This window comes from Schistocerca cancellata, chromosome 10 (genome assembly GCF_023864275.1).
Source record: "Schistocerca cancellata isolate TAMUIC-IGC-003103 chromosome 10, iqSchCanc2.1, whole genome shotgun sequence".
Classification (NCBI taxonomy): domain Eukaryota; kingdom Metazoa; phylum Arthropoda; class Insecta; order Orthoptera; family Acrididae; genus Schistocerca; species Schistocerca cancellata.
Genome location: NC_064635.1, coordinates 194,557,828 through 194,569,092, shown reverse-complemented (window position 1 = coordinate 194,569,092; position 11,265 = coordinate 194,557,828). Strand labels below are relative to the sequence as shown.

Here is an 11,265-nt window from a genome sequence, read left to right as displayed (position 1 = left end):
TGGAGATATTGAGCATTTCCTGTAAAGAACATCATCTTTGGTTTGTCTTAATTTGTTATGCTAATTATTGCTATTCTGATCAGATGAACTGCCATCTGTCGGACATTTTTTGAATGTCTGTATTTTTTGGTTCTGATAAAACCCCATGTCATTCCAAGCTTGTGTGTCAATTTGTACCTCTCTATCTACATTCCGTGATTCATTCAGTTTTCAAATTTATACTGACTTTTTGATCACCCGGTGTATTTACACTGAACAGCTCCAAAACCAGTGATTCCTTCCAAAGCGCATACTGCAGAACTTGTGGCGATACGAGTACTTCGTTTCTGCTGGCCGATGATAACATCCCAGTATATGCTACTCAATGACTCATTATCCACTCTAACAGTACTTCAAAATTTTAGCCCCTGCTTGACTGAAAACCTCATTGTATAATTACCGAAGCACTGGAATCGCTGTGTCAATGGCATTCCGTTAATTTCGCTTGGGTGGAATCACAGTGTGAGATCAGTGACAATAAATCTGTCGACCGCTTAGCCAAAGAAACTGTTGTGACAGAACTTAGCACCTGGACTGCAATCGCAAGTACCTACTATCGCTGTGTCCTATACGGATACATGGCATAAGACGGAATGGGAGAAACCAACAAGACACTAGGGCAGGACGTAAGGAGCAGTTCACCCGTCAGTCCTCAGTTCCACGAAATATCAGACAAATCCAATGGCTGATCACCCGCCTCTCTAACAACCTGACTGAATTTTAACCACTAATCTTTCTGTAGACGTGTCCGCAGGCTGTACATCTTAGAAACGCCCCCCTGCTTTTGTGGAAAAGGAGAGGACGCATATCACCTAGCCCTTGGGTGCCCCAGTCTACATCGAAGTACTACAAACCTTTCGCAATAAGGTGTGCAGCTGTTCATCCACTACCACCCCATGTGACGGCTTTGCTACCAACGCAGGAACAGAGATTTTTCTACTAGATGTACAGGTTTACTGTTGCCGAAGTGATCCGCGTCTGTAAGGATGGTATCACTGACAATGGACTGCACAAAAGTGGTCTTTAACTACCTTTATTAGGAGCAAACAAACTAACATTCTGACACTAATTTCCTAACAATGCCTGTGTATTTTAAATGTTATCCAAGCAGTGCAAAGGTAGGCGCCTTGCATTATTTGTTCAGAAATGTAAAACTCCGCAATTCATGAAACAATGAAACCTAATTCTCTGACTGCAATACCAGTGAGTCACAACTGGTATTACTGAGCTCATGCTACGCACCGGGTGTTACAGTTTAAAGTGGAATCACCATACAGGCTCGAACATTGTCAAACCACGTGGCGCACCTCTATTCAGTTCAAATGCTGCTCGAGCCACAACACTAGACTATATTTTTATTCTCTCGACGACAACGGAAAATAGAAAGGTCTTTTTTGATCCAGACAATGAAAAAACTATTATTCATTAGATTGAATTAGGGTCCAAAGTATCTACGCATCTTCCTAGGCCGGAAAATAGGCTGGAAGCAACCTCACAGCAAACTATAATATCGTGAGAAACGTGCTAAACATCTGCAAGAATTTAGTCAATTTTCAATGCTCCTTTTGATTCTGTCTTTCTTTCACTTTTCAAACGTAGATTTGGTGAAGTAGCTTATTGGTTATAACACTGGTATGTTATACAAGGAGAAAGTAATTCAAAACTCTCTACAACGCATTGTATATTGTGCGTAGTGTGTATTGAACCGGGGACCTAGAAACGACGGAGTAGTCCTCAGTAGTTCACAACCCGATAAGAGGCCACAGCAGTCCACCCACCCCACTGCCGCCTCACACCGAATCCAGGGTTATTGTGCGGTTCGGCCCCCAGTGGACCCCAGCCTGGAACGTCTCATACCAGACGAGTGTAACTCCAAATGTTTGCATGGTAGACTAATTATGGTGTACACGTACGTGGAGATAGTGTCTGCGCAGCAGTCACTGACATAGTGTAACTGAGACCGAAACAGGGGAACCAGTCATCATTCGCCGAGGCAGATGGAAAACCGTGCGGCTAGCCGGGCGGGCGTGTACGACTCATACTAATTATACTTTTCGTTTAGAAATACCAAACTGAAAGTTGATTTCTTATGCCATCCTTCTTCAACTCAGATTCTACTTTGACTTAAATAACATACTGACGGGACATTAAGTACTTGTAGAATCACTCTGAACCATTAAAACTTTGATGTACGAACGCAAAAAGAAATGTAACTTGATTTGCTGATCTGTCCATTTAAAGAAATCCGCAACATCAGTAACTTACCAAAGGCTTCCTGTTTGTGAATGCGGCTGGTCCAGGCGGAGGTTCGAGTCCTCCCACAGGCATGGGTGTGTGTGTGTTTCTCCTTAGGATAATTTAGGTTAAGTAGTGTGTAAGCTTAGGGACTGATGACCTTAGCAGTTAAGTCCCATAAGATTTCACACACATTTGAACATTTTTTTGTTTGTGTATGAGGGCATTGATTTTATTCAAAAATAAATAATTTCTACTTAAAACAGTGTCTTTATTGCAAAGTCATTGCAATGACATACATTCTAAGTAAGTACAAAAGTGATTACATATCAGTGGCGAAATTTATGAAAATCGAATGGCAGTCTCACATTAATGAAATGAAGGAAATGTAAGTGAATGAAGACGAACAAACAGGGCGTAATGTGGAGTGGAGGTCTGCTGTTTGGTATGAGAAAGCTGCTTTTCAGGTACTATAAAGCCCATTCGACACCATTTAGGAGCCACCTCCAGTTCATGGTTTGGTTCACACGCCCTCACTAATTTGGGGACAGATGTCGAGATCCCCACCGACGGCAGACACCTCAGTGCTGGATCAGAGCTTTAATGGTAGCTCTTGTAGCTTCCAGCGTAGCCGTGCCCAGACAGTAGGCTGCCAGAGTAGGCACCACCGTACAGACCGGACGACAGTATCCCACTGGAGCCGTATCCACCAGCCAGGAGTCCAGAGCCGAGGTACCCGGACGACAGCGCCGCGCCGCCGAGTCCGTAGCCTCCTCCGAGTCCGGACCCGAGACCGCCGCCGGCTAGGATGGCACCACCGGAGAAGCCGGAACTGACCGGCACCGGGACCGCAATGGGCTGGGCCACGGGCACGCGGACCGGTACGGGCTGGGGTACTCCGACCGGGACCGCCTGGGGGACGCGGACGGGGTACGGCTGGGGGACCGGCACGGGGACCGGCCTGTTGACGGCGACCGGCACGGGCCTGGGCACTTCCACGGGGTAGGGGCTGGGGACGGACACGGGCACCGGGTGGGGGACCCTGACGGGCACCGGGTGGGGGACGGGGACCGGACGGTTGACCGGGACTGGGACTGCCTGGGGGACGGGGACGGGGCGGTCGACCGGGACGGCGACGGGTTGGGGGACCGGTACCCTGACAGTCTGCACCACGGTCTCTGTGGGCTGGACTGTCACGATGGGCCCGCCGATGCCGACGGCGCCTCCGCCCAGTCCGATGCCGCCGCCTCCCAGGGACCCGGCGCCGAGTCCGGATCCCAGTCCGATGCCGCCGCCCCCCAGGGACCCGGCGCCGAGTCCGGATCCGAGGCCGATGGCGCCGGCACTCAGACCGCCGCCGGATCCCAGGCCGATGGCTCCAGCACTCAGACCACCACCGTAACCGTAGCCCCCGGCGTAGCCCAGGCCGCTGCCGATGTAGCCACCTCCGATGCCCCCGCCCAGAAGGGCTCCTCCGCCGATGAAGTCGCCGATGGAGTGCGCCCCGGTGAGGATGCCGCGCTTGTCGTGCTTCTTGGCCGTGTAACTGCTGCGTGCCTCTTCCGCTAGTGCTGACGCGACCAGCACGGCGGCGAGGTATACCTGTTAAGACAGAGGTGTACAGTGACTGCTTCTCGGTAACTCCTCACGAACAAAACCTGCTGTCGTTAAAGATAACACGCGTTTCACAGAAGCTCATCTTTACTCTGATATGGAGTTTTATGGGACCATTACTTTTCACAATGCATATAAATGACCTTGTAGGTAGTGTCGGAAGTTCCATCTGGCTTTTCACGGATGATGCTGTAGTACACAGAGAAGTTGCATCATTAGAAAATTGCAGCGAAATGCAGGAAGATCTGCAGCGAATAGGCATTTGGTGCAGGGAGAGGCAACTGACCCTTAACATAGACAAATGTAGTGTATTGCGAATACATAGAAAGAAGGATACTTTACTGTATGATTATATGATAGCGGAACAAACACTGGTAGCAGTTACTTCTGTAAAATATCTGGGAGTATGCGTGCGGAACGATTTGAAGTGGAATGATCATATAAAATTAATTGTTGGTAAGGAGGGTGCCAGGTTGAGATTCATTGGGAGCGTCCTTAGAAAATGTAGTCCATCTACAAAGGAGGTGGCTTACAAAACACTCGTTCGACCTATACTTGAGTATTGCTCATCAATGTGGGATCCGTACCAGATCGGGTTGACGGAGGAGATAGAGAAGATCCAAAGAAGAGCGGCGCGTTTCGTCACAGGGTTATTTGGTAAGCGTGATGGCGTTACGGAGATGTTTAGCAAACTCAAGTGGCAGACACTGCAAGAGAGGCGCTCTGCATCGCGGTGTAGCCTGCTGTCCAGGTTTCGAGAGGGTGCGTTTCTGGATGAGGTATCGAATATATTGCTTCCCCCTACTTATACCTCCAGAGGAGATCACGAATGTAAAATTAGAGAGATTAGAGCGTTTACGGAGGATTTCCGGCAGTCGTTCTTCCCGCGAACCATACGCGAGTGGAACAGGAAAGGGAGGTAATGACAGTCGCACGTAAAGTGCCCTCCGCCACACACCGTTGGGTGGCTTGCGGAGTATAAATGTAGATGTAGTTGTAATCAGAAGAACAAAATTACAGAGCAACGTTTCTCACACCCATTTTATGATGAACGAGGAGGAAGAGAACTTTTTCTCAATGAATCTTTAACAATTCAGGAAGAATCCTAAATGTGAAAACATAGCAAGCTTCACTAATACAGGTCATCTTGCAAGCAAGAAATGCAAGTTATAAAGAATCAGTCTCCTCTAACATTACACTCTTTTTGTAGAGATAACGGATACCTTGTATACTATCGATTCTTGCATAGGTCAAAATTATCTCGGATGTTTCGTTGAAAGAATTACATATGTTTTTGTATAGGATGCGTTACCTTTCAGGCTAAAATGCATACAAAGAAATTAATTTGTTACAATTTGTATGTATGGTTAAAATTGCTCTTCTTATCAAAATATTTGAAATAACGAGAGGATATAACATGTAAACTGGCAATGGCAAGGAAAGCGTTTCTGAAGAAGAGAAATTTGTTAGCATCGAGTATTGATTTAAGTGTCAGGAAGTCGTTTCTGAAAGTATTTGTATGGAGTGTAGCCATGTATGGAAGTGAAACATGGACGATAAATAGTTTGGACAAGAAGATAAGAATAGCTTTCGAAATGTGGTGCTACAGAAGAATGCTGAAGATTAGATGGGTAGATCACATAACTAATGAGGAGGTATTTAATAGAATTTGGGAGGAGTTTGTAGCACAACGTGACTAGAAAAAGGGACCGGTTGGTAGGACATGTTGTGAGACATCAAGGGATCACCAATTTAGTATTGAAGGGCAGCGTGGAAGGTAAAAATCGTAGAGGGAGACCAAGAGATGAATACACTAACCAGATTCAGAAGGATGTAGGCTGCAGCAGGTACATGGAGAGCTGCATCAAACCAGTCTCAGGACTGAAGACCACAACAACAACAACAACAACGAAATTTTTGACAGTCTTAAAATTCACGTCATTAATTGTACAATCCAATTGTAATTATTAAAATTGGCTCTGGATTTATTTATAAAGTAATGATAAAATTTGGTAAAGATTCTTCTTTGGTAAAGAAAGCTTGTACACTCTTTTGCTTTCTAAACTCTTTGCAATAATGTGAGTGCCGCAGAATGTGAGTAGTGGTGGGCATGCCTCTGATGGAAGAAGACGCATTCTAAGTTTGTCACCAACAATGTAATTATAAGTTCTTTTTTAGATGTGGAAAATGTAAAAACGGTGTGATGTTGAAAGATATGGTTCAGATGGGTCTGAGCACTATGGAACTTAACATCTGAGGTCATCAGTCGCCTAGAACGTGGAACTACTTAAACCTAACCAACTTAAGTACATCACACACATCCATGCGCGAGGCAGGATTCGAATGAGAATTTTAATAGTGATGTGCGGGAGGGTAAGATTACAAAGTCAAATGGCAGATTCCATCTTCGTATGTTTCCAAACGACTCTTGACACTGTACAACATCATTCGCAACTAACCTACATACGAGCACACGTAGTATCTTCGCCAATATGTAATTTGTTAGAGAAGTACAATACTTGGCTAACAGAATGCCGTAAGTTTTAATGGACGGCGAGTGTTCCGTAAAATCGAAAATGATAAAAGTTTTAATCAAACGAAGCGTAACACGACATCTAAATTTCCCTATATAGACGTTTTCTGATGACATTTCAATTCTGTCAGAGACAGGAAATGGAGTGAAACAGCAGTTGAAAGGAATGAACAGTGTCTTAAATGGAGGTTATAAGGTGAACATCAACAAAAGCAAAACATTGACAGTGGAATGTAGTCGAATTAAATCAGGTGATGCCGAGGAAATTTGATTAGGAGTCGAGGTAAAGTATTAAATAATTTTTCTTATTTGGGTAGAAAAATAACTGATGATGGCCGAAATGGAGAGGATATAAAACGTAGGCTGGCAATGGAAAGAAAGGCGTTTATGTAGAAGAGAAATTATTAACACAGAATACAGCTTTAAGTGATAGGAAGCCTTTTAAAGTATTTATGTGGAATGTAGCCTTGTATAGAACTGAAACGTGGACGATTAACAGTTTAGAGAAGCAGGAAATATAAGATTTTGAAATGTGATGCTACAAAGGAATGCTGAAAATTAGATGGATACATCGCGCTACTAATGAGGAGGTACTGAACAGAGCTGGGGAGAAAAGAAATTTGTGTCACAACTTAACTAGCAGAAGGGATCGGCGATAGGACACATTCTGAGATATAAAGGGATCACTAATTTAGCACTGGAGGGAAATGTGGATGGCAGAAGCGATTTACACAGGGTAGAGTAGTATGGAGAGCTGCATCAAACCACTCTTCGGAGTAAAGACCACAGCAACAAGAATACATAAACGAAGAGAATGATGTTCAGGACGCGAACGCAATCGCGAAAGCACGCCATCAATAGAATGCAGTAGTACAGAAATTCGATAATACTGATTCGATGTGATCCCTAGCATGCATTGTACAGTCACTTTTCGAGTATGTACAGGGTCTTCCAGAAGGAATGATTAGTATTTAGGGATATGGCAAGAACGTTCATTCGAAGCAAGAATCTCACGTAAATGTGGCCTCTAAAACGCATACCTCATGAGCTAAGAACACATCTTCATCTTTGATACTGTGAAACAAATCTCTACTATGGGATACTCCTTTCTGCCTTCCACATTCTGAGAGGAATAGTATGACGCCAAACATGAACAAGATGTCTAGTAGCCATGGGCTCTAAAAGTGCATACCTTAAGAACTGTGACCACTTGCTCATCTTCGATACTGTGCAAAACGTATCTTCCACCAAAACAAGTGTTCATTGCACTTGACGTATGCATTTTAGAGTCAATGTTTATCAGCCAATTTTTTCTTTACAAAATAAAATCTAAAGCTTTCAGTAGAGGAGATCTGTTTCACAGTATCGGAGACGAAGAAGTACTAATGGCTCTTAAGGCGTGCCTTTCAGAGCTTATGTTTTCTAGACTCTTTCGCTTCGTTCAGTCATATCCCTCAATATTGACTATTCTTTCTGGGACGCACTGTTTGTTGATATAGGGATTTCATAAAAATTGCATTAGTCCAGTTTGAAATATATATAATTAACTACGTAATATGCTGCATTGATATTTTATGATACTTCATGGGTAACTGTGACATCGAAACCAATATTATAGAATATCTTTTTGGTCAGCTGTGGCCTACCTACCTTAATGAAAAAACGGTATTTAAAACTGTGGTATTGATTTCTTTTGTATTACCTGGAGACTAGCATCAGAAACATACGTAACTTTGCTTCATCTACATGGAAGAGTTCACATTTTGCACATGAGACTGCCTAGCACAAAACAACACATAGGTGGTATCTGAACACTTTGATACACATATGAGGAATTCGGTATGTCTAATACTCCTGTGGTTTCTGTAAAATAATGTATCCATACATGGGCTGACAAAAACTATTTTACGTGGATATAGATCCGGAAACGCTTTATTTCTATATTAGGTCTGATTTTATACATAGCTCTTTGTAGTGCTGTAATGGTTAAAAACGCTCAGGGACGGAACGTATCACTATTTCGCTTGAAATCCTTTCTTACACGAATTGTTCAAACAGCGCTCCGTTAGCACAGCTACATACATCACCAAGAGGTCATTTTAAGCATAGGATGCGCTATTGTATCCCTGTACGACTGCGTACAGCTCACAGTTTTACAAAATATGCTCCCCATGCCCCTCCGCATCTTACAGCGGGATTCCATACGTTGCAGATGTCAAACTCCCTCTGAAATAAAAATCTAGTACAGTTGGGTACAGACGTTGTGGCATCCAGGGATTTGGTGCAGCTCTTGCCGTCCGTTTCTCAAGCAATCTGGTGTTTAGAAATCGCGAGCATTAACGTACTGATTAAAGCATATGTCTTAGTACATCGGATAGTGCTCTTTAAAAGAGCGTTGTAAGTACGTAAGTTTAGTGTGGATGGAAGAACATTATGCCCTTACAAATAGTCATAAACAATGTTTGTGAATTATAACATTGCCAGACGTAACTAAGAGCGCGTTTTGTGTTAGGTAGAGTTTATATTTCTCTGTTGGTAAGTTTTATTCCCAAATGTTTCCCCTGATCAGTGTACTATGAACAGTTCGAAGATAATGATTCGTAACATGAAAATAAAGAGTTCCCACACGCATCGTCACGTGATATGTATTCTGCTTGTGTTTGTGATTAACGTTTTCTGAAAGTTAGTCTATACCTTTAGTTAAACCTCATATAAATAGGTATTTATCTTTGTAATGGTTAGATAAATAATGATCTAACGTAAAAATGTTTATACACTCGTTCTAATAATTATGTATGATTCATGTGCGTATGGATGTGTGCAGGGGCGTGTATGCATACGCACTTGTGTGTGTGTGTGTATGTGTGTGTGTGTGTGTGTGTATTGTGTATGTTTTATCATATGTGTCTTCGATGTGCTAAAGCAGAAGACTACGTATCGAAGGCTGGTTGAATGGATATTGCGCTTCGAGCAAGGATTAACTCAGAAAAAGTTCTTTTAATCCAATGAAGTTAAAGTTAGTGAGAAGTATTTACATCAGTCAGTCACCGATGACTTCTAAAAATTGAAAATTCACTTTTTTGATTAAGAGAAACCAACGTATACAGTAGAATTACCAAGTAAGCAGCAACCAGTCGCAAAAACATGTTTTCTTTATTTACTTTTGCAAATCGATTTCAACTGGTTAACAGGCATCTGTTGAAATCTATTTGCAAAAGTAAATAATGGAAGCATGTTTTTGCGACTGGTTGCTGCTTACTTGGTAATTCTATGGTTTACGGTCACTGCGCAACTTGGGAACCACATGCAGCCCAGCATTCATAACGTATACAGTGTTATTTTCAGAAGATGGTACCACAGTGTTTGCAGGTATTCTCAAAAATAGCCTCAGTTACTATTAAATATTTCCAATACTTTACTAACTACGGTTAGGATGTGAAGTGCTGTTTTATTACTGACGCTTTGGATCATTTGAATAATATTAAAAGTTTATGTATTACTTCCTCATGTTCAGTCTGCGATTTTCACGATATGTAGAACGGGAGTGAACGTCGTGTACGTATCAGTACTAATACTGTGGTTAAAAAACAAGTATGATTCTAGAGCAATTGTCTTTCTTGATTTTTATAAATTTTTGATGGTTTATGTATTGCAGGTGTCTGACGATGATTTTTGACAACTGAAACTACTAGCAATATTAGAAATTCTCATTAGCAGCTGATTTAAGTGCAATAGCACTTTTAATAAACTTCCATTAGCGTATTTGAATACTATTGGTTCCGAAACGAACCCCTGTGGGACACCCAGGCACTCACCAGAGCAGCGGTCCTCATGTCGCTTGAGTCGTTGCCAGTTGCCAGAGGACGTCAACTGATGCCTGGACCAGCCCCCTCGTCCACTATATATACGCTCCCTCCACCTGCTCGGTGGTCTCCCAGTTTCCCGCGCACAGGAACGGCGGCAAGTTTTCGAGATCGAAGCCGGTCCACAGCATATCGTAAGGCTAACTTCCCCGGATCTCTCTCGAGCGAGCAAGCAACCAGTTGGCAAGCGAGTGTCACAGGTGGTCGGATCACCTGTAAACTTCTTCGGCGCTTAAGGCAGGGCGGTAAGGGCGACAGGGAGAAAGAGACGGACGCGCCTCGGAAGAAATTAAATCATCTTTCCCCGCGCGGCTTTCTCCGGCGGTGGACTCTTGCGACGCGGGAGACACCGCCGGTCCCCAAATGGCCAGCGGATTGCGAAACCGCTCAAGTGACTTCCAAGCGAGTGCGTGTACGCGCTTCCGGTGGCCGTCGATGCTGTGTCGGACTGCAGACGGCGTAGAGCGGTGGGCGCGCCTTTAGCGAGGAATGTCGCGAGAACTCGTCCAGCGGGAAGCTACCGGCCGCCTGCAGACTTTCTCCGAGCGCACGTGCCGCCGGCTCGCTCGCTGCTCTGTCTTTTGTCGTTTCACTGTACATTTAGACTCGGCTAGAGAATGGTAATCAGGGGTAAAGTACAGCGAGCGAAAGGCTATTTACAACATGTACAGGAAACTAGGCGGCAGTTATAAGAGTCGAGTGGCGTGAAGGGGGAAGCAGTGGTTGAGAAGGGAGTGAGACAGGGTTGTAGCCCATCGCCGATTTTATCGAAACTGTACTTTGACCAAGCAGTAAAAGAAACCAAAGAAAAAAATTGGGGTAGGACTTAAAGTTCAGCGAGAAGAAATAAAAACTTTGGTGTTTACCGAGGACATCGTAATTCTGTCAGAGACAGCAAAGGTACTTGGAAGAGCAGTTGAACGTAATGGGCAGTGTCTCTAAAGGATATAAGGTAGCCATCAACAAAAGCAAAACAAAGAT

At 43.8% G+C, this 11,265-nt stretch overlaps 1 protein-coding gene across 1 annotated transcript; it reads right to left on the bottom strand.

Moving 5' to 3' along the window:
* Positions 1 to 2,874: 2,874 nt before the first annotated feature.
* On the bottom strand, positions 2,875 to 10,884 carry LOC126106248 (probable H/ACA ribonucleoprotein complex subunit 1). The gene is made up of 2 exons (XM_049912474.1): positions 10,705 to 10,884; positions 2,875 to 3,876 (listed from the first exon to the last, which is right to left on the bottom strand). Exons 1-2 carry the CDS (start codon positions 10,882 to 10,884, stop codon positions 2,875 to 2,877), a joined length of 1,182 nt encoding a protein of 393 aa, XP_049768431.1.
* Positions 10,885 to 11,265: the final 381 nt, after the last annotated feature.

Bases quoted from the DNA above. Each gene is read 5' to 3' on its own strand.
- LOC126106248 (XM_049912474.1), bottom strand. From the start codon at position 10,884: ATGTACAGTGAAACGACAAAAGACAGAGCAGCGAGCGAGCCGGCGGCA. The intron at 3,877-10,704 runs GCGCGTACACGC...CTGTCTTAACAG, and splicing joins AGCATCGACGGCCACCGGAA to GTATACCTCGCCGCCGTGCT.